This window comes from Podarcis melisellensis (assembly GCF_964234715.1).
Source record: "Podarcis melisellensis genome assembly, chromosome: 18".
Classification (NCBI taxonomy): Eukaryota; Metazoa; Chordata; class Lepidosauria; order Squamata; family Lacertidae; genus Podarcis; species Podarcis melisellensis.
Window position 1 is genome coordinate 5,031,805 of NC_138536.1, and position 24,099 is coordinate 5,055,903.

The 24,099-nt window shown below is 47.0% G+C and overlaps 1 protein-coding gene across 4 annotated transcripts; it reads right to left on the bottom strand.

Moving 5' to 3' along the window:
• Nucleotides 1-877: 877 nt before the first annotated feature.
• LOC309360750 (vomeronasal type-2 receptor 26-like) lies at nt 878-23,340 on the bottom strand. Of its 4 annotated transcripts, XM_081895582.1 has the most exons (6): nt 23,211-23,340; nt 13,563-13,738; nt 10,019-10,316; nt 7,090-7,308; nt 5,709-5,835; nt 878-1,803 (listed from the first exon to the last, which is right to left on the bottom strand). In XM_081895582.1, exons 1-6 carry the CDS (start codon nt 23,310-23,312, stop codon nt 896-898), a joined length of 1,830 nt encoding a protein of 609 aa, XP_081751708.1. In that variant the 5' UTR covers nt 23,313-23,340; the 3' UTR covers nt 878-895. The 4 variants fall into 4 exon arrangements, with proteins under 4 accessions (XP_081751708.1, XP_081751709.1, XP_081751710.1 ...); XM_081895583.1 differs by lacking the exon at nt 13,563-13,738; XM_081895584.1 differs by lacking the exon at nt 7,090-7,308.
• Nucleotides 23,341-24,099: the final 759 nt, after the last annotated feature.

A 24,099-nucleotide genomic window follows, 5' to 3' on the forward strand; every position in this document is an offset into this window, starting at 1 on the left:
GTCACCAGTCTGGTAGCTGCATTCTGGATCAATTGTAGTTTTCAAGTCACCTTCAAAGGTAGACCCACGTAGAGCGCATTGCAGTAGTCCAAGCTGGAGATAACAAGAGCATGCACCACTCTGGTGAGACAGGGAGCAGGCAGGGAGGGCCTCGGTCTGTGTACCAGAAGGAGCCACCCTGGACACAGAACTGACCTGCGCCTCCATGGACAGCTGTGAGTCCAAAATGACTCCCAAGCTGCACACCTGGTCCTTCAGGGGCGGGCACAGTTACTCCATTCAGGACCAGGGAGTCCCCCACACCTACCCACCCCTTGTCCCTCAATCCACCTACCATCTGTATTAATTTAGCCAACCCTACCGGACAGGGTGTGTGTGGCGCTGTGGGTTAAACCACAGAGCCTAGGCTTGCCAATCAGAAGGTTGGTGGTTCGAATCCCTGTGACAGGGTGAGCTCCCGTTGCTCGGTCCCAGCTCCTGCCAACCTAGCAGCTCGAAAGCACATCAAAGTGCACGTAAATAAATAGGTCCCGCTCTGGCGGGAAGGCAAATGGCGTTTCCGTGCGCTGCTTTGGTTCGCCAGAAGCGGCTTAGTCATGCTGGCCACATGACCCAGAAGCTGTACGCCGGCTCCCTCCGCCAGTAAAGCGAGATGAATGCCGCAACCCCAGAGTCGGTCACGACTGGACCTAATGGTCAGGGGTCCCTTTACCTGACAGGACTATGGCAAATATAAAAGGAGAAAAGGGAGGAAAGTATACACAAAATCGAACTTGCTGGAGAAGCAAGATACAGATATACGTTGCACAGTACATACTATGGAATGAAAGCTCATAATGTCTTGGCCCCAAGCACGGGCTCTAAAACCTGTCCCCCTGTATATTGTGCTCTAATATCAACTGGACAGACTTTTCCTAATTAGATTATCTCTGCTGTTGAGATGGGGCCTCAGGATAATAATGTAACATTTGGGGAGAAAGATGCAGCCGAGGAGACCAGCCCCGGAGGCCAAGATGGAGAAGATCTCCACAGCCACCATCAACTTCCCCTTGGTGCTCAGGTATGTTGGGACAAAGGAGACCCAAACACTGCAAAAGACCAGCATGCTGAAGGTGATAAATTTGGCCTCGTTAAAGCTGTCGGGCAACTTCCTAGCTAGGAAAGCCACCGTGAAGCTGATGAGGGCCAGGAAGGCCATGTAACCTAGGACAGAATAAAACATGGCGACAGAGCCTTCGTTGCATTCCACTACAATCTCTCCAACCAGGGAATGAAAGTCCAAGTCTGGGAACGGAGGGGAGGTTCCTAGCCACACCGCGCAGATAACAACTTGGACCAGGGGGCTGGTCAAGACGATGTAGTTGGTCAGCTGTCTATCCAGCAGTTTCCTGGCCATGTTTCCTGGCTTGGTGGCCATGAAGGCCAGGACCACGGTGACGGTTTTTGCCAAGATGGAAGAAACGGCAGCAGAGAAGACGATGCCGAAAGCCGTTTGTCGGAGAAGGCAGGTGACCTTTCCGGGTCGGCCGATGAAGAGGAAGGAACAGAGGAAGCAGAGCAGAAGGGAGACGAGAAGGACGTAGGTGAGGTCCCGGTTGTTGGCTCTGACAATGGGTGTGTCTCGGTGTTTAATGAAGGTTGCCAAGACTAAAGATGTGAGCAGGGAGAAGAAAAAGGCAAGGAAAACCAAAACAAAGCCCAGGATCTCATGATAGGCAAGGAAGTTGATTTTCTTGGAAACGCACTGGTTTCGTTTCTCGTTTGGGTGCTGATCGTCTGGGCATTGGACACACTGAGCTGCATCTGGAACAAACAAGCCACCATTTTAAGTACAGTGGTACCTCAGGTTACATACGCTTCAGGTTACATACGCTTCAGGTTACAGACTCCGCTAACCCAGAAATAGTACCTCGGGTTAAGAACTTTGCTTCAGGATGAGAACAGAAATCGCGTGGCGGCAGCCGGAGGCCCCGTTAGCTAAAGTGGTGCTTCAGGTTAAGAACAGTTTCAGGTTAAGAACAGACCTCCGGAATGAATTAAGTACTTAACCAGAGGTACCACTGTATCTCAGGCATGACAAAATAAATTATTGTTTTGACCAGTTCAGGTCACAGAGGGATTGAGGGATCCTTCTTCCACCTCGTTATGTGGGGCCAAAAGTACAATTTCCCACTGCATTAAAAAAAAAATCAAGTCTTTTCAGACCCGAACCAAATTTCTGGGCTGGTATCAATCATCCTTGTTTCTCATTTGGTGATTTTATGATTTTTATACACTGTGGGTTCTTTTTAAAGATGAAAAATGAAATACCAAGCGTTGAAAACTGGAAAAGCAGTTTTGTATTTTATTGTTGGGCCTTGTTTTAGTGTTTATTTACATGATGTGTTTGTTTCCCCTGTATGGATATTACTGTGACTTTTTGTTACAGTTGTGCTCTGTTTGGTGACGGTGCATAAGCTTGAGATGTTGCTGTGATTTGTTTTCCTGCATATAATCTGTTTCATCATCATGAGTTGAACATGGTTCGATCATGGAAAGGCTGCATACAAATAAACTCACAGTGATGAAACAATTTACTGTACTTTCCGTCTATAAAATGCCCCCATGTGTATTGTTCAAATTTAAGAAAATGGGGGGAAATGGCACTGAGTTGTTGAGCTTTTCTGGGGGAGGGAGGGAATGATGAACCAAAAATCACTCACCCTACTGACAAACGCTAACAATCACAAGTGACAGAAGGCAAATTGACAAAGCGGCAGCCAATCCAAAGCAGCCCTTGCCACATCTGCAGATAACCCGCCCATTTGACAAAGCGGCAGCCAATCCAAAGCAGCCCTCGCCACATCTGCAGATAACCCGCCCATTTGACAAAGCGGCAGCCAATCCAAAGCAGCCCTCGCCACATCTGCAGATAACCCGCCCATTTGACAAAGCGGCAGCCAATCCAAAGCGGCCGTTGCATCAGACACCATTCACCCACCCAATCGCTAGATCTTGCTCGTGGATGCAACCAATTGCCCGTCCCCCCCTCTGCACTGCCCATGTATAAGAGGACATCCCCCCACACTTCTTACTTTATTTTGGAGTTTAAAAAACCCTCGTCTAACACACAGAAAAGTATGGTATATTCAAAATCAGATTAAGTGGCAATCCTCCCCACTTATCAAGGAGTCAACCTATTAGAAATCAATGGAGCATACAATTTAGTGGAACATAGGCACGTTTGCTTTAACACACATTAAAAAAATGATGTTGCATTCCAAAAACTTAAGGCTGAACGTTTGCAAAGAAGATTGCAAAATTGGGTGTATAACTGAAGAAGGATAAAAGAAACCTTGGTAACTGAGATGACCCCTTGGCAATTTATTATTATTGTGGGACAGAAGAACTGTGATGGCAACAGACACTGTTTTTGGAATAAGGTGAAGAAGAGTTTGGATTTGATATCCCACTTTATCACTACCCTAGGGAGTCTCAAAGCGGCTAACATTCTCCTTTCCCTTCCTCCCCCACAACAAACACTCTGTGAGGTGAGTGGGGCTGAGAGACTTCAGAGAAGTGTGACTAGCCCAAAGTCACCCAGCAGCTGCAGGTGGAGGAGCAGGGAAGCGAACCCGGTTCACCAGATTACGAGTCCACCGCTCTTAACCACTACACCACACTTGCTGTTGTCTTAGCCAGATGGGTGGGGTATTAATTTATTATTATTATTATTATTATTATTATTATTATTATTATTATTAGAGCCAGTCACCATACATGATCACATTTCTGAGCCTGAGGAAGTTTCAGGTGCAATGCCAGAAGTAATGAATTTGAGAATACGTTCTTAAAAGAATAATGTATTAATCAAAGCTAATTTGAAAGATGAGGCAGAATTCAACAGATATCGTATAAGAGAAGCTTGTGCATAAAAATTATTAAATATTTGAATACTGCTGCTCTTTTAATAGAACATTTCTACCCAGGGGTGCCAATCTGAATAAAATATGGGGGGGCTCAGGTAAACCCCGCCCCACAATAGTGATCACATGATTCGGCACGCACACACCATTTGAATGGCCATGCCCATCAACTTTGTTGTTGTTTAGTCATTTAGTCGTTTCCGACTCTTCGTGACCCCCTGGACCAGAGCACACCAGGCCCTCCTGTCTTCCACTGCCTCCCACAGTTTGGTCAAACTCATGCTGGTAGCTTCGAGAACACTGTCCCACCATCTCGTCCTCTGTCGTCCCCTTCTCCTTGTGCCCTCAACTTTGGGAGTGCCCAAATACTGTAATTTTCTGTGTATATGATGAGGGTTTTTTTTCCCCTGATAAAATAATCTCAAAAATTGGGGGTTGTCTTATACATGGATAGTGCAGAGTGGGAATGGGGGATTGGTTGCTGTCGCGAGTAGCAGATTATCAGCGGCGATGATGCTGTTAATTAGTGTCCGGGCAAGGTCTGCTGTTGATTGGCTGTGGGATTGGGCGAGCTATTGGTGGCTGCTGGTGGCGACTGGGCAGAGGGTTTTATGCTTCTGTGACGCGTGCTATCGGCAGCTCAACAACTCTGGACAATTTCTCCCCATTTTGGATTTGATATCTCACTTTATCACTACCCGAAGGAGTCTCAAAGCGGCTAACATCCTCCTTTCCCTTCCTCCCCCACAACAAACACTCTGTGAGGTGAGTGGGGCTGAGAGACTTCAGAGAAGTGTGACTGGCCCAAGGTCACCCAGCAGCTGCATGTGGAGGAGCGGAGAATCGAACCCGGTTCACCAGATTATGAGTCTACCACTCTTAACCACTACACCACACTTTGAACCCCCCAAAATAGGGGGCATCTTATACACGGAGAAATACGGTGAAGACCCCTCGGCTCCTAGGAGTAGGCTCCTATGTTTCTACCAGAAACTTGTGATATCTTTGTGAACAAGTAAAACCACAGGTGTTCTGTTCATCCATAATCTTGTCCATTCCAGCACGTTCTTCAAAACAGCCTGGGTTCGAAAGCCCAAATGTAATCTCATCCCCAGGGGAAACGGTGGACCCTGCTCTTTGTCTGTGACCTTCCCCTCGTATCCCCCACCCTTGAGGCCTCCTGCCCTCACTTTCTTCCACCTGTCAAGTCCTGCAAGCAAAACTGGGTTTCCATCCTCAAAATAGACGCTACCTGACACTGGAGAGACCTGTCAGGAGTAAGCATGGACCAATGGTACCAAATAGTATGGGAAACTGCCCTACTCGAAAAATTAACCCATAAATTTAAACTGACATGGGGACAAACAGAAGAAGATGCCTTCACCCCAGTATGGCTCCCCTTTATCACATACACAGCCCAACAAGACAATGACAAGAATCCACCAACAGCATACAAATCAATATGGCTAACCTGATCCAAAACACCCACCCACCCCACTCACACACGAAAACAAAGATCACCACAGCCAACCACAAATGAACAGCCACACCCTAGGCCAACCCCAACCTCTCTCACCACCAAAGGAACACAAGTGAACAGCAGGAGCGACGCTGACACCAAACCCTACATACATTGAGCAAAATAGAAACATCGCCACCCGACCCCCCCCAACTCCCCCCCCTAATGTCTCAACAAATGAAACTGATTTGTAAAAATGTTACATGGAATACGAGAGACATTACACATACTTCTGTAAAACAAGAAAATCTTTAATAAAAAAAAAATGGGGGGGAATGAGCTACCTGTCTGGTTAGAGAAGGTCCCCTCTGGACAGCGGACACACCCATAGCAGCAAACAGGCTTCCCCTCTTTCACTTTTATGCTGTGCCCTGGAGGGCACCTCTCCACACATCTGGCAAAACGGTTTGTCTAAACAGGATAAAAGGGACAGTCGATTGGTTTTCCTGAATTATACTGCATTTGCTCTCCTAACCTTCTACAACAGCATCAATATTTGTCTAATACAAATCAGCTTCGTTGGACCGGCCGTGTTGTGCGGATGCCTGGTTATCATCTTCCAGAGCAAACTAGTAAGGTAAAGGGGTAAAGGGACCCCTGACCATTAGGTTCAGTCGTGGCTGAATCTGGGGTTGTGGCGCTCATCGCGCTTTACTGGCCGAGGGAGCCGGCGTACAGCTTCCGGCTCATGTGGCCAGCAGGACTAAGCCGCTTCTGGAGAACCAGAGCAGCGTATGGAAACGCCATTTACCTTCGCGCCGGAGCGGTACCTATTTATCTACTTGCACTTTGACGTGCTTGCGAACTGCTAGGTTGGCAGGAGCAGGGACAGAGCAATGGGAGCTCACCCCGTCATTGCAGGGATTCGAACCGCCAACCTTCTGATCGGCAAGTCCTAGGCTCTGTGGTTTAACCCACAGCACCACCCACGTCCCTCCCAAAGCAAACTACTCTATTCTGAACTTAAAAATGGGAAGCGTAATGCCGCCGCTCAACAAAATTGGTTCAAAGACTCTCTTTGGGCAAATGTAAAAAAAAGTAGTATAAGCACTAAAAACTGGGGAACACTGGCCTGCGAGTGCTCCAATTGGAGAACAGCCTTTACCAAAGGTGCTGTGGGCTTTGAAGATGCTCGAACTCAGGACAAAAGGGACAAACGTGTTAAGAGGAAGGCACATTTGGCAAACCCTCACCAGGATCAACTCCCGCCCGGGAATCAATGTCCCTACTGTGGAAGGACGCGTGGATCCAGAATTAGCTTCCAAAGTCACTTACGGACTCACTGTTAAAACCGTCTTAATGGAAGAAAATCTTACTCGGCTACGAGTGATTGCCAAAGAAGACTACTGAAGAGGTTTTAGAAGCACTCAAAAGAAGTTTCCCTTGTGATGAAAATGGTTCATTGAATCAGGGGTAAAAGAAATACTCTTATCGAAAAGGTAGAGGCTCAGTTAAAATGTTAATTTATCCAGGACCAAATTATTGATTGTTGATTCTGCTTAGCTGAATAAAGCACTACTGGGTCACTGCCACCAGAGCTATGCATGGAACCGACCAAATTATTGATGAAGCTTTTAATATGCCCCAGTCTTCCATTTCCAAAGGGACTGCGCTTAAGGATTCTCTGTTTCTCCATGACCCCAAGAATATTTGCCTGCTACCCACCTCGGCACCCCACACAATTGCATCTGAGTTAATGGTGAATTCTTGGCCTGGGGGGGCCGCAAGCCCCACCCTTCCAACTTCCACTTTCGCTGAAGACCCATTCGGGAAAAAGATCCAGTTCAGGATATCCCAGTCAACCGATCTCTCACTGTCTTCGATAAGAGATATTTCATCTCCAGCGCTGTTGTTAAAGCGGATGTTCCTTAAAGTCGCGTGGATCTGAAATGGCAGACATACTAAGATAATGGGTGGGCTGATTCCAGATGCAAGAGACCTGAAACATAAGGAGCTACTCCATACCACAACATGGGAGCCTACACAACACAAAACACTGTTGCTGTGTGTAGGTTTTATTTTATTCGTTTTTTATCTTATATTTTGGAAATGTACATCCAGTTTTTCCCCCCTTTAAATTTTGTTGAGAGGAGTTCCCTACCAGGACAGACTTTGCTCGTGTGCTCAAGACATCGATTCCATAAAACATATTTTGTTGCACTGTGCAAAATATGAGCAAGCCAGGGCTGAACTGATATTACCCTTCCTGGTACCTTTCCCGGGAAAATCAGAGGCTCGCTATGTCAGGTTCCTACTGGAAGACCGGACAAACGCTAGAACATTAGCAGTGGCAAAGTTTTTATCGGTGATTGCAAGAACCAATGATCCCTATATTCTGAACAAAATGCTTGTTTAACCTGGAGGTAGGCTGTCTGAATTGTGTATTGCTTTGTAATGACTTGTTGGGTCTCTGGACCATAATAAAGATTGTTGTTGTTAAATTTTGTGGGGGCCCCTAAGAGAGTGCTCCCCAAAGCTATAGCTTGTTTAGCTTATGCGTAAATCTGGCACTGAAGTCAGAGAGATTCTGTTACCTGCCATGGCTGGAGATCCAGAAGCTTCTTGCGACCCCACGCCGCGTTCCGTTTTGTCCCTGCCGAGTGCAAAACATGCAATGCATGTGCTACAGAATAGGCGGCGTTATACACCCCGTAGCTGCGGCCTGTCATTCTCCTTTCGAACAAGATCGGGGGCAAGTCGTCCACCTTCTCGTCCCCGGTACAGTTTTTCAGCTCCTCTGGAGGAAACCGGTCCGTTATGACAAATTCGCAGTAAAACGCACCTTCCCACCAGTCGCGGAGGAATACGTCCCCCCGGGGCTGCTTTGGATCCAAGGACCCGAGGAAATCTCCAAAGCCCGGCACATCTCCTGCGTGAGCTCTGAAGGACAGCGCACCACTTAATAACCTTAGAGACCGCCAGTGGAAGGGGACTCCCATCGCAGAAAACTCCCAGTGGGAAGTCAGGATCCAAATTGTCCAAACGTTCCAATTCGACTCGTAAGTCTCTTTCTTGTGGGCGTAGAAGCGGCCTGTTATTTGCTCGATGAGAACGTTGTCGCCGAAGACAATCGCCACTTCGGCTTCCCAGCGATAAACAGGCGGGTCATCAAAGTAAATGGCATCACGCATCAAGTCATCCCGAGGAATCGTTTTAAAAAACTCGACGCAGATGTTGTTTTCTGCAAGCATGGGCCGCAGGGTCTGGATGAAATTTTGGCCCCTCTCATCATCTGGAGCAAAGACCCCGATCCAATTCCAGTGGAAATGGAGGAGGAGCTTGGTTAAGCCTACGTACTGCGAGGCTTCGTTAGGGTCAATCCGGTAGAAAGAAGGAAAGGAACTTTGTCCTCCCCAAATAGGGTTCAACAAACCATAACCGAGCTGAAGGAAAGAAGAGCTTTATTTTAAAAGTTTGCTTGATGCGGGTGGCACTGTGGGTTAAACCACAAAGCCTAGGACTTGCCGATCAGAAGGTCGGCGGCTTGAATCCCCGCGATGACGGGGTGAGCTCCCGTTGCTTGGTCCCTGCTCATGCCCACCTAGCAGTTCAAAAGCACGTCAAGTGAAAGTAGATAAATAGGTACCACGTTGGCGGGAAGGTAAACGGCATTTCCGTGCGCTGCTCTGGTTCGCCAGAAGTGGCTCAGTCATGCTGGCCACATGACCCGGAAGCTGTACACCGGCTCCCTTGGCCAATAAAGCAAGATGAGCGCTGCAACCCCAGAGTCAGTCATGACTGGACCTAATGGTCAGGGGTCCCTTTACCTTTACCTTTTATCACACACACACACACACACACACACACACACACACACACACACACACTGTGTGTTTTGGGAGGAATGGAACGCTTAGTGGAGAGGAGTTCGTGTTTGTTAAAACCAGTCAGTCATTTGTGTGTGAAAAATAGCAGGAGAGATGACTTGTATGTACGGATCATTGATTCACAAATAAGGATTTATGTGGGCTGACAAAGTGAGGGGTTAAGTTTTCTTGAGCTTTGGGAATACAGTCGTACCTCGGAAGTCGAACGAAATCTGTTCCGGAAATCCATTCAACTTCCAAAATGTTCAAAAGCGCGGCTTCTGATTAGCTGCAGGAAGCTCCTGCCATCAGGTTTACATACTCCAACGAAAGCATATTCTGAGCATCATTCAAAGTGTTGGTGCTGACCTTTAAAGCCCTAAACAGCCTTGGCCCAGTATACCTGAAGGAGCATCTCCACCTCCATCGTTCAGCCTGAACACTGAGGTTCAGCTCCGAGGGCCTTCTGGCCGTTCCCTCCCTGTGTGAACTGAGGTTATAGGGAACCAGGCAGAGGGCCTTCTCGGTGGTGGCGCCCGCCCTGTGGAACGCCCTCCCGTCAGATGTCAAGGAAGTAAACAACTATATGACTTTTAGAAGACATCTGAAGGCAGCCCTGTTTAGGGAAGTTTTTAATGTTTGATGTTTTATCACTTTATTATTATTAATAATAATAATATAATAAAGATGGGTGTGGTACAAATTATATTATTTTTGTTATTATACATTGCAGCAATGCCACCGAGCTCTCCAGATCACTTCCATCTAGCCCAGATTAATCTCCTTACCTGTGGGATCTTGTGGGTGCCCAAGACGGTTGCCATCTGCCTTGACGCTTTGATGTCGAGACTCCCAATGACGGACACCAGCTTGTCCTGCCGATCACACTTATAATTAGGCACCAGTTTCCCCCGTGTGGAGAGCTGAGACAGGCTGTCCTGAAAGATTCTTCTCACGTTCTCTTTGTCATCGTATATACGGAAGCCCAGTGTGATGTTGGAAAGAAGCGCCGGATCCTCGTTGAGTTCATCGATGGCAAACACCAGGGCCAGGATGTGCTGGTAGTTCTTGGGCACCGGCATATCCCTGCAATCGGGGGAAGTGGAGGTGTGTGTGTGTCCATGCGCAACCCACATAATGAATTATGAGTAAGGTAAAAGTAAAGGGACCCCTGATCATTAGGTCCGGTCGTGGTCGACTCTGGGGTTGCGGCGCTCATCTCGCTTTACTGGCCGAGGGAGCCGGCGTACAGCTTCCGGGTCATGTGGCCAGCAGGACTAAGCCGCTTCTGGCGAACCAGAGCAGCACACGGAAACGGTATTTACCTTCCCGCCAGAGCAGTACCTATTGATCTACTTGCAGGTTGGCAGGAGCAGGGACCAAGCAACGGGAGCTCACCACGTCGCGGGGATTCGAACCACTGACCTTCCGATCAGCAAGTCCTAGGCTCTGTGGTTTAATCCACAGCGCCACCCGCGTCACTCGGATGATGAGTAGATGACAATAAATCTCATCCCTCTTCTCGCAGTGACAGCGCCTTCCAAACCCCAAACAGCCCATTAATTCAGGGGCAGAATCAAGTTCCTCCCTTCAGAAACATTCAACAACACCCTACTTGAAACAGCCACCCAATGGAAATATAAAAAATAGGTGAATAAAACATATTCCTTAAAGCTACGACAGTCTCCGCCATGTCTCAATTCTCCGAAGGACCACAGACCCTGGTTGAGTGCCTGGGACCCCATGGGCTCTTGCCACTGCTTGGCAGAGAAGGGGGGAGGCACCCAACGTTTTTACAGTATGGATTTGGATGTCTCTTTTGTATCAGAGTGGGACGTGGGTGGCGCTGTGGGTTAAACCACAGAGCCTAGGACTTGCCGATCAGAAGGCCGGCGGTTCGAATCCCCGCAACGGGGTGAGCTCCCGTTGCTCGGTCCCTGCTCCTGCCAACCTAGCAGTTCGAAAGCACCTCAAACGGGCTTCGGGACTCCTCTTTGTTTGCCTACTTCATACTGCATTGCTGGGCATACCCTCCAAGTTGCCAGTGCTGGATTTACGTATAAGCTAAACAAGCTATAGCTTAGGGCCCTGCTCTCTTGGGGGCCCCCAAAAAATTAAAGGGAAAAAAACACCACTGGATGTACATTTCCAAAATATAAGAAAAAAACCAAATAAAACAAAACCTACACACAGCAACGGTGTTTTGTGTTGTGTAGGCTCCTGTGATGTAAGCCATGGGCCCCACCTGCTAGCCTGCTCCCTAAAATATCACTGGTTTGCTCCTTTCTATATATAGGGTGGCGCTGTGGGTTAAACCACAGAGTCTAGGACTTGCCAATCAGAAGGTTGGCAGTTTGAATACCCATGATGATGGGGTGAGCTTCCGTTGCTTGGTCCCTGCTCCTGCCAACCTAGCAGTTCAAAAGCATGTCAGAGTGCAAGTAGATAAATAGGTACCACTCCAGCGGGAAGGTAAACGGCGTTTCCGTGAGCTGCTCTGGTTCCTTTCCCCTCTTACACTTCTTTGAAGTCTCTCAGCCCCACTCACCCCACAGAGTGTTTGTTGTGGGGGAGGAAGGGAAAGGAGAATGTTAGTCGCTTTGAGACTCCTTAAAGGGAGTGAAAGGCGGGATATCAAATCCAAACTCTTCTTCTTCTTCTTCAGAAGCGGCTTAGTCCTGCTGGCCACATGACCCGGAAGCTGTACACCGGCTCCCTCGGCCAATAAAGCAAGATGAGCGCTGCAACCCCAGAGTCGGTCACGACTGCACCTAATGGTCAGGGGTCCCTTTACCTTTGTATCAGGACTTGTGATTGAGCCCAAAGGGAGGAAATAGCTCTGTTTATACTTTATTCTGATCTGACAAAACATCAGCAAGCCCTGAGCATCTCTCCCCGACTCCTCCATCAAATCCCCACAACCTTAGCCTATCATTCCTTATCTGGTCTTCCTCCACCCTCTTTCCTTGTGGTCTGGAAAATCAGTGATAGATTGGAAAGCAGCCCAGGACCAGAGATTTTGGTTATAACATACAGATGGCGTCTTGGGAAAGACTTTGGAGAAAGGACCTGACGTTTATGGCTTGCTACGCTTTAAAAGAAAACTACATGAAAATGCTTTACATTATATTTATATTACACCTAGCAAGCTGGCGAAAATGTATAAAACCAGCTCTTTGTTGATGTAAAGAATCTGAGAGAACTAAGTCTAAGACTAAGCTTATAACGATGACCTGATGTTATATTATAATAGTACCATAAAAGAAGTAATTACAGTGATAAATGATATGCAATTTAAATTTAAATGATTTAAAGATGACAAGAACTGGTGGAGGGAAGTCACATGGGTGTGGTATTTTATGTTCCTTTTGTTCTTACTTTTTCGGTTAATTTTGTGGTTAGGTGTGTATTTTATTATTTTGTTTGTAAGTATGCCTAAATAAAACATTTAATAATAATAATAATAATTGAGGGAACAATGTACCCACATGTGGTAGAAATGTAACAAGATGAAAAAAGTTTCGGGAAATAATTTATAACGAGCTAAAAAAAAGTCCAAATTAACTTTTAACCGAAGCCTTTCTCTTAGGCATCGTAGCTGCAGATGTTCCAAAAGATTCCAGAAAGGTATTTATGCATGCAACTACTGCTGCGAGAATGTTAATAGCTAAATGGTGGGAAGGAGAGGAAATACCAACTAAAATGGAGTGGCAGGTGAAATTATTTGAAAATGGTATGAAAATCAATTTTTTTAAATTATGATTAAAAGAAAACATGGGCTAAAGTAAACCATTATGAGGGGCACAGGTTCAAAATCCGAACCAGGGCGGTGGAAGAATGGAGATTGAAATTGACTGACTATGCAGAATTGGACAAATTAACAGGGAAGATTCGATATCAGCGAGATTATAAGTTTATCGAGGACTGGGGAAGGTTTACAGATTATTTGAAAAGTTTATGTGATGAACAGATAAAGCTTGTAGGTTTCCAAGAGGTTCTGTGAAGAACTGAGGGATATTGTAAAAAAGGGAACAAGAGGGGGGAGGACAGTTTTAAAGGCAATATTAAGTTTAGAAATGCCCTTACAATATAAATTAAATGGAAGATTGGCAGAGAAACTGAGGGAAGTCAAAAATGGGAAACGTGATAAAATGAGATTTGGTTATATAAATTTGTATTTGAAAATGAAGAAAAAATATAATTTTAAAAAGTTGTAATTTCAGATAATTCAGGATAAAAAAAATCTGAACCAGGGAATTCCAGATGTCAGCATCCCCCTTGATGCAGATCACTGAAGCCAGGGCAACCCAGAACTTTCCTGAGGACACTTACTGGTCAGAGCAGTATTCCTGGTCTTGGGGAGGAATGTAGAAGGACTTCATCAAGTCGACAGCGCTGATGAGGGGTAGATTCCCCCCCACAATCAGGTCTCCTGGCTTGTAATAGTCTTCCTGGTGTCGGAAAGGCCTGGTCAAGAGGCACTTGCTCTTGGAGCCCATGCTGGTTACCTGAGGCAGAAGCCAAAACAGCAGCAGCAGCAGCAGCCAAATTAACATCACTGACATGAAGAGACCTCTCCTCCTAGCTTAGAAACAGATTCATCACAAAGCCGAGACGCAGACAAAACAGCCACACATCAAGTCGCCCCCTTCTCCATCGCATTCCCAATTGGAAAGGTTCAGGGTGTATTTATAACAAGGCTGTTTTGTTCAGACTTTGCTGTTTACTTGGCGAGTAGATATCCCAAGGTGCTTTGGGCGGGGAAGGGTTCAGAAGCAAAAAATCCCCCATTGTTCTTATTACTCCATAGGAGAAAAAATTAATGACATAGTGCCGGATTCCCTTCTCGACACAAGCGGAGAAAAACATGTTTGTGTCACCCACGGAAGTTTGGCCTGTCAAGAGTCCAAAGTTGTTTCTGTGTGGAACTGAAATCTAAGATGGCACCCAGGACGGTGCCAAAAGTTGGCTAGCTCAGGTGGGTTGGTGAAGATAATGTGATATGGCCTGTTGTTGTTTAGTCGTTTAGTTGCGTCCAACTCTTCGTGACCCCATGGACCAGAGCACGCCAGGCACTTCTGTCTTCCACTGCCTCCCACAGTTGGGTCAAACTCGAGAACACTGTCCCACCATCTCATCCTCTGTCGTCCCCTTCTCCTTCTGCCCTCCATCTTTCCCAACATCAGGGTCTTTGCCAGGGAGTCTTCTCTTCTCATGAGGTGGCCAAAGTCTTGGAGCCTCAGCTTCAGGATCTGTCCTTCCAGTGAGCACTCAGGGCTGATTTCCTTCAGAATGGAGAGGTTTGATCTTCTTGCAGTCCATGGGACTCTCAAGAGTCTCCTCCAGCACCAGAATTCAAAAGCATCCATTCTTCGGTGATCAGCCTTCTTTATGGTCCAGCTTTCATTTCCATACATCACTACTGGGAAAACCAGAGCTTTTACGATACGGACCTTTGTTGGTGATATGGCCTAGTAATTCATAATCATTGCAGGCTAGATCAGGAGTCACCAATCCAGCACCCACGAGTGCTATAGTGTTCCCCCAAGGTACCTGTTCTAGTCTACGGTATATTAGATTTTAGAGAATAAGATAAAACTTTATTCACATTAGCCAATGGCCATAGCAACAGTAAAACATTACAGTATTGCAGAAAAGGGAATCTGATATAAGAGCACAATTCAAAGTCCTGAATCAGCCATCAGTTAGTGGCCCTTATTCTGATTGCCCCTGCTATGAACCTAGCAACCTTTGCTGTTATCTGCTCCTTTTGATCTGATAGAAGAAAGGGCATTGTGGCAGTGGTTGAGCGCCCTGGGATGGTTAGTATGGGTGGGGTGATGATCTCGTTCCTCAGGTCTTTGTAGAGAGTACAAGAAAGGAGGATGTGTGCCGCTGTTTCGGTGCTACCATCTCCACAGGGGCAAAGACGTTTCTCAGGCGGGATCTTTTGGAATTGACCGCAGACGGCAAAACACCCAGTCTTGCAAGTGTAAAAGCACGTCTATATTTTGGGATAATAAGTTTGTGCAGATATGGAGCCAGAGAATCAAAATGGAGAGGTGGAAAATGAACTTACCAAGGGCAGAATTTCCTTATAGTGGCCAAGTTGTTCTGATGCTCGATATCTTTTAGATGTTGACCAGTTAGACTGTTTGCTTTAGTAGGGCCCATAGTGAGTAGGTGTTGTGGGGATAGGTCACAAGAGTGAAGTTTTTGATAGATGGTTTTAAGCCAAGCACTTTAATGGGAGTCTTGAAGTACTAGGGATAGTAAACCGGGCGGATTTGAGTTTAGGCGGAGCCAGAAGTTCTTTGCCAAGTTCTTTGCCAAGTCCATACTTCTACTGAAGGGAGACTTGCCTCCAGTCTCAATGTTGCTTTTGGGATGCATGGCGGTACAGATTTTAGAGAAGAGCCTGCTAGATCAAACCTAGACAGCATCTTAAAAAGTAGAAACATCACATTGCCAACAAAGGTCCGTATAGTAAAAGCTATGGTTTTCCCAGTAGTGATGTATGGAAGTGAGAGCTGGACCATAAAGAAGGCTGATAGCCGAAGAATTGATGCTTTTGAATTCTGGTGTTGGAGGAGACTCTTGAGAGTACCATGGACTGCAAGAAGATCAAACCTATCCATTCTGAAGGAAATCAGCCCTGAGTGCTCACTGGAAGGACAGATCCTGAAGCTGAGGCTCCAAGACTTTGGCCACCTCATGAGAAGAGAAGACTCCCTGGAAAAGACCCTGATGTTGGGAAAGATGGAGGGCACAAGGAGAAGGGGACGACAGAGGACGAGATGTTTGGATAGTGTTCGCGAAGCTACCAGGATGAGTTTGACCAAACTGCGGGAGGCAGTGGAAGACAGGAGGGCCTGGCTGCTCTGGTCCAGGGGGTCATGAAGAGTCAGAAACGACTAAACAATAAACAAACCAATGCGCCCCTTTGGTTTCAGAGTGTACATGGGTAGAAGGGTTTCTGAGACAGAAATTTTCACAGCCCTCTACTGGCTATGTTGGCTCATTTACAAGAAGTAATGTATTTAGGGCTGACTCTGGGAATGTTAACTCAGAGGATGACCTCTAAACCATCCTAAATATCTTTGCAGAAGCTTACGAAAATTTGGCCTGCCGCTCAACGTCCAAAAAACCAAAGTGCTGCATCAACAGGCACAAAACAACCCATCTGCAGCGCCACAAATCCAACTCAGTGGTCTAACGTTGGAAAGTGTCAATCACTTCTCCTACCTGGGCAGTTATCTTTCCACAAGGCCCGACACTGATGCTGAAATCCAGCATCATCTGAGCTCTGTGAGTGCAGCTTTCTCCCGATTGAAGTGCAGAGTGTTTGAGGACCAGGACATTTGCAGGGAAACCAAATGCTTGTTTACAAAGCTATTGTACTACCAAACCTATTGTATGCTTATGAAACATGAACCACTTATAAACGCCATCTCCAACTCCTTGAAAGATTCCATTAACAGTGCCTCCGAAAAATTTTACACAACACTTGGGATGACGGACAAACTAATGCCAGTGTACTGGAAGAAGCAAAGATCACCAGTGTCGAAGCAAGGATTCTTCAACATCAACTTCGCTGGACTGGTCATGTTGTGCAGATGCCTGGTTACCATATCATCCATACTGGCAAAAACTGTCACCATGGGTCTGGCCTTCATGGCTACCATGCTAGGAAATGTGGCTAGAAAACTCTCAAGGAGACATAACTGGCATGACTGTGTGGCTAGCAGCATCCCTTCTATTCCCAGACTTGGACTTTCCACCTTTCGCTGGAGAGGTGGTTGTGGAATGTGGCAAAGTTTCGGTGACTGTGTTTTACTCTGTCTTGTGTTTACAAGGGTTTCCTGGCTTTTCCAACAGCTTCACAGTGGTTTTCCTGTCTAGGAAGTTGTCCAACGGCTTCAGGGAGGCCAAGTTTATCATCTTCAGTATGCTGGTCTTTGAAAGAGTCTGGGTCTCCTTTGTCCCCGAGTACAAAGGGATGCAGGTGGCGCTGTGGTCTAAACCACCAAGCCTCTTGGGCATGTTGATCAGAAGGTCGGTGGTTCGAATCCCCGCGACGGGGTGAGCTCCCGTTGCTTGGTCCCTGCTCCTGCCAACCTAGCAGTTCGAAAGCACGTCAAAAGTGCAAGTAGATAAATAGGTACTGCTCCGGTGGGAAGGTAAACGGCGTTTCCGTGGGCTGCTCTGGTTCGCCAGAAGCGGCTTAGTCATGCTAGCCACATGACCCAGAAGCTCCCTCCGCCAGTAAAGCGAGATGAGCGCCACAACCCCTGAGTTGTCTGTGACTGGACTTAACTGTCAGGGGTCCTTTACCTGTACCTTTTTATAAAGGGGGAAGTTCATGGTGGCTGTGGAGATCTTCTGCATCTTGGCCTCTGGAGCTGGTCTTTTGGGCTGCATCTTTCTCCCCAAATGCTACATCATTCTTCTGAGACCCCATCTCAACAGCGGAGATCATTTAATGAGGACAATAAATAATAAGACCACAGTGCCCTTTGGGGGGGCTGATATTTCACAGTGTTAATAATGCAGAATATTAATTCTTACATGGTACTTAAGAGGAACAGACATAGTGTTATCTTTGCACTACCAGTCTATCAAAACCAGTGATCTTTTGTTCCTTCCTAATGTAAGGAAATCAAATGTATGGGGGGGGGACCTGGGGAACAGCCATTACTCTTAGAACCTGATATAAAGGTACCCCTGACCATTAGGTCCAGTCGCAGATGACTCTGGGGTTGCGGCACTCATCTCGCTCTATAGGCCGAGGGAGCCGGCGTTTGTCCACAGACAACTTCAGGGTCATGTGGCCAGCATGACTAAGCCACTTCTGGCGAACCAGGGCAGGGCACGGAAACACTGTTTAGTTTCCCACCGGAGCGGTACCTATTTATCTACTTGCAATTGACGTGCTTTCGAACTGCTAGGTTGGCAGGAGCAGGGACCAAGCTCACCCCGTCGCGGGGATTCAAACCACCGACCTTCTGATCAGCAAGCCCTAGGCTCTGTGGTTTAACCCACAGCGCCACCCATGTCCCATAGAACCTGATATAGGTAGCTGTTATTATTTGATAGATGCTGTGGTTTGTTTGGGGAGTGGGGTAGAAGGAGAAACCTGCTTCTTCCATTCTGAAGCAACATACATATTGTTGCATGCCACCCCACTCTCTGAGTGGTGTGAGATTCCATGTGGTTGCCCCAGGGTCCAGTTTCCTTGGAATAAGGGATATCAGAGATTGTGGTGTCTTTGGGATATATGGCTTATTTACGCATGGTCTGTGATGGAGGGGCTCATAGCATTAACACCCTAAGAGGCATTGCTTCTTCCATAGTCACAGACTTGGAATGAAACAGAAGCTGGAGTTGACATCAGAGATGCAAACCATAGAGGAATTTGGTGAGATCTGTTGATGTTAAATAGTCCTGGGAAGCTGTAGCTAAGCCTGCTGTTAGGTCTGGCTACCCTGAAAGAAACAGAACTGTGGTTTTGGACTTTTGCTAGAAGATCATGGCTACTGGTCCCATCACCTCCTGGCAAATAGAAGGGGAAGAAATGGAGGCAGTGAGAGATTTTACTTTCTTGGACTCCATGATCACTGCAGATGGTGACAGCAGCCACGAAATCAAAAGACACCTGCTTCTTGGGAGAAAAGCAGTGACAAACCTAGACAGCATCTTAAAAAGTAGATACATCACCTTGCCAACAAAAGTCCGTATCGTAAAAGCTGTGGTTTTCCCAGTAGTGATGTATGGAAGTGAGAGCTGGACCATAAAGAAGGCTGATCGCCGAAGAATGGATGCTTTTGAATTATGGTGCTGGAGGAGACTCTTGAGAGTACCATGGACTGCAAGAAGATCAAAAACTATCCATTCTGAAGGAAATCAGCCCTGAGTGCTCACTGGAAGGACAGATCCTGAAGCTGAGGCTCCAAGACTTTGGCCACCTCATGAGAAGAGAAGACTCCCTGGAAAAGACCCTGATGTTGGGAAAGATGGAGGGCACAAGGAGAAGGGGACGACGGAGGACGAGATGGTGGGACAGTGTTCTCGAAGCTGCCAGCATGAGATTGACCAAACTGCAGGAGGCAGTGGAAGACAGAAGTGCCTGGCGTGCTCTGGTCCATGGGGTCATGAAGAGTTGGACGCAACTAAACGACTAAACAACAACAACAAAGCCAAGGTTGAGTTCTCCCAGGCTAAATTTCCTGTGTGAAGAATAACGTCTGTGTTAATTACACCACAGGGGGATATGGGTTGTTTTTCCCCTCCACCATATATCCAAAGGTCCAGTTGGCAAAGCTTCCGAACTTGCAGAAACCTCTCCTGCCTATGGGGCAGCCTCGGGGGACTGAATTCATTACCAGCCAGAGTTAACTAAGTTTGCCACAATCAGACCCTGGGTTGGAGATTGCTGCTCAGCTCCACATCAACTGTAGACCAGGACCTGGCAAATAAGGCCGATCCCCTGAGTCCAACTAACCACAAACAAGTAGAGAATGACGCAAACTTAAGACTTTCCTCTTTGAATGTCAAAGTGAGTCCAGAGCTTCAAAGCTGTGGTTATTTTTCTCCTGTAGAATGATCAGAATGACAGTAATTCTTGCTAAACCTCTGTGGATTTCCTCCCACCGTGTCAATAACAAAGAGCAAAACATGTTTGTGAGAATGATGCAATGTGAGGCGTTCCAGGTGCGGCTGGGATGCGGAACAAGCACCTTGTTGTCTGACCATCTCTCCCTGCGCTGCTCCATAGCCCCAGATAGAACCTGTATAGTTAGCTTCTTTCTGGGCTCTGTACCCAGTTTTGTTGCTGGCATGCAAGGACAAGTTCCTTCCTTTCATTCTGCCAATGATGTGGCTCTGTTGTTGCTCTTTTGGCTTCCGCCTCAGGCAGCTGAAATTTCACAGAGGGATATGTTCCTCTTGACCAGGCCTTTTGAGCTCCAGAAAGCCTATTACAGAGGTACCTCAGGTTAAGCACTTAATTCGTTCCGGAGGTCCGTACTTAACCTGAAACTGTTCTTAATCTGAAGCACCACTTTAGCTAATGGGGCCTCCTGCTGCCACCAGAGCACTATTTCTGTTCTCATCCTGAAGCAAAGTTCTTAACCTGAAGCACTATTTCTGGGTTAGCTGAGTCTGTAACCTGAAGCGTATGTAACCTGAAGCGTATGAAACCTGAGGTACCACTGTACAGACCTGGAGACATCACTATTGGTGCCCTTTTAAAGCTCGAAGAGATTTGGAAATCTTAAATTTTCATGACCTCCTCTGGAACAGGATTACAAGTAAGTGTTCACAGCAGGACACTGGAATAGTTTCCAAATTTCACTGTGGGGTGCTGTTCTTGGGGCCTATGATACTGTTGTCCCTAGCCTTGGGATGCTAATAATAATAATTTAGCTGGGTTTCCCCGGCCACTCTGGGCGGCTTCCAACAAAGTAGTCTCTTAAACATTAAAAGCTTCCCTAAAGAGGACTGCCTTCAGATGTCTTCTAAAAGTCTGGTAGTTGTTGTTCTCTTTGACATCTGGTGGGAGGGCATTCCACAGGCCCTCTGCCTGGTTCCCTGTAACTTGGCTTCTTGCAGTGAGGGAACTGCCAGAAGGCCCTCGGTGCTAGATCATCATGCTGATGGCTTTTTTGTGTTGTAACATGGTGCTTTCCAAAAGTTCCTAGACTCCAGCTTCTTTCGTCCCTGACCACTGGGCATGCTGGATGGGGCTGATGGGACTTGTAGTCCAAAACATCTGGAACACAATGCCGTGAGGTATGATGATGGTCAGTATTTTAATAGGGTTATGCTCAGTATGCAAGAGACAGTGGATGACTGAATACCACTTGCTGAAGAAAACGGGAGATGCTGTCCCACACACCCAGCTTGATGGCGTAGTTTTATATATTAGTAATATACATATGAGGGACGCGGGTGGTCTGTGGGTTAAACGACAGAGCCTAGGACTTGCCGATCAGAAGGTCGGCGGTTCGAATCCCTGCGACGGAGTGAGCTCCCGTTACTCTGTCCCTGCTCCTGCCAGCCTAGCAGTTTGAAAGCACATCAAAGTGCAAGTAGATCAATAGGTACCACTCCAGTGGGAAGGTAAACGATGTTTCCGTGCGCTGCTCTGGTTCGCCAGAAGCGGCTTCATCATGCTGGCCACATGACCGGGAGGCTGTACGCCGGCTCCCTCGGCCAATAAAGCGAGATGAGTGCCGCAACCCCAGAGTCGGCCACGACTGGACCTAATGATCAGGGGTCCCTTTACCTTTAATAGACATATATCCCACCTTCTTCCCGGTCAAGAATTCAAGGCTTATGGCATCACCTTCTCAGTTGCTATTTCTTCCATCTTGGCAAAAGCTGTTACGGTGGTTCTTGTTAGGATATAGTTCCGTTCCACCTTAAAAGGAACAGGCATGACTGTAGTGTGTCACATGCCTGTTTACTTCCAGCACAGGCTTGCTGGGAACTTCCATTTGTATATTGCTTTTGCTTTGCTGCTGTTTTGCTGAACACAAAGGGAAGCCGACATGTTTCTTCCTTTGTTCCTGAGCTATGCTGAATAAATAGGGACCCGGGTGGCACTGTGGGTTAAACCACAGAGCATAGGACTTGCCGATCAGAAGGTTGGTGGTTCGGATCCCCGTGACGGGGTGAGCTCCCATTGCTCGGTCCCTGCTCCTGCCAACCTAGCAGTTCGAAAGCACGCCAGTGCAAGTAGATAAATAGGTACCGCTCCGGCGGAAGGTAAATGGCGTTTCCGTGCGCTGCTCTGGTTCGCCAGAAGCGGCTTAGTCCTGCTGGCCACATGACCCGGAAGCTGTACGCTGGCTCCCTTGGCCAATAAAGCGAGATGAGCGCCGCAACCCCAGAGTCAGCCACAACTGGACCTAATGGTCAGGAGTCCCTTTACCTTTACCTTTTATTATGCTGAATAAACGCCTGTAAATAATGCTTACTCATGTCTCTGTCCACCACTTCCATTGCAAAGAGTTCTTATCTCTGCTGGCTTGCGTGCTTTAGCTTCTGGACGCTTCTGAGGCTTGAGTCACTGATTGATGCTGTTCCAAGAACAGGAGTTCACCCGGCTGCCGGCCGGTGGCTGCCGCCAGCTGGTGACCTCCCAAATGCCCCCGTCTCCCCGGACGCATCCCAACAGTTCTGGCCTTCATGACTACCAAGCCAGGAAACATGCCACAAAAACTGTTGAAGACATAGCTGTCAAGCGTCCCTTATTTGGTGGGACAGTCCCTTATCCCAGTGCTGTGTCCCGCTGCTGTCCCTTATTGATGATGTCCCTTAAATTTCCCGAGTTTCAAAGGAAGCAGCTCTTCTCCCTCCCTCCCTGCCGGCCAGGGAGGAGGGAGGCTCCAGCTGTGTTGCTTGGCTGCGTTGCTCACCCAATAAGGAGTCTAAGAACGACTGGGGGGTGGAGCTTGCATGCCTTGTGCCGATCAAATCGCCTTTGCTCAGCGCTTCCCAGCGGAGAGGTGATGGTGGTTTTCCTTGCTGCATCCCCTTTGCCGGGTTGCTGCGCTATGGGAACCACCACTTGAGGCTTCGTTTGGCTGCTGGTTGACTAAAATCCCTTATTTTGGCTGGCTGATCCGTTATTTTCGAGGCTCCTGGTCCCTTATTTTCAAATCTGTAAGTTGACAGCTATGGTTGAAGAAGCAACTGATGAACTTAATTGTCCTGGCCTGTCCTCTGACACAAGCTATTATCTGTGCAGTTTGGCTAGGAAACTGTCCTCCATTCCTAAACGTGGACTTTTATTCCTCTGTTGGAGCGATTGTAGTGGAATGTAATGAAGGTTCAGAGACCATGTTTAACACTGTTTTGGGTTACATGGGTCTCCTGGCTCTCATCAGCTTCACAGTGGCTTTCCTAGCTAGGAAATTGCCTGACAGCTTTAATGAGGTCTTTTGCAGTGTCTGGGTCTCCTTTATTCCAACTTACCTGAGTACGAAGGAGAAGTTCATGGTGGCTGTGGAGATCTTCTCCATCTTGGCCTCCGGGGTTGGTCTCCTGGGCTGCATCGTAGCCCCACAAATGCTTCATTATTCTTCTGAGGCCCCAGCAAAACAGCAGAGATCATCTAACGAAGAAAATAAATGCAGAAAACTAAGGCCCCAGCAAAACAGCAGAGATCATCTAACGAAGAAAATAAATGCAGAAAACTAAGTCTATTAAATATTATTTTTCAATCTGAATTCCTCTGATCTGTTGATCAAATTTTCACTGATTTTTTTAACAGATTGTTTTCAAATACCATTTTCTCCTACAACAGTCTCCTGAAATTATAAATACAAATGGAACCAACGATAGAATTTTTTTACTATAGAGTATTCCTTTTCAGAGACTTCTTCCTGGATGCATGCACACAGCACGTTCTCATTCCACGCAGCAGCAAAGAAGAACACACATGGGATATTCTTGGGTATAAAATACAGAATATAGTTTGAAGCATCCAGTCTGAGCACATCATTCTTGGCCAGTTACATGGTGCAGAGAGAAAGGCAGAGAAAAAGCTCTACTTTCTCCCTTATCAGAGGTGAGGGGGTGTGGCCTGAGTCTAGGAATACAACTCTATGGTCGTAACTCATTCATGCACTAACTAGCACTCATGCAAAATTACCATATTTTTCTGTGTATAACACGCCCCCATGTATAAGACTTCAAACTGAGAAAATGGGGGGAGATTGTATCCATGTATAAGACATCCCACAATTTTGAACATATATATATGTGTGTGTGTGTGTGTGTGTGTGTGTATCTTTATTACGGTCCAGAGACCCAACAAATCATTACAAATCAATACACAATTCATACAGCCTACCTCAAGGTT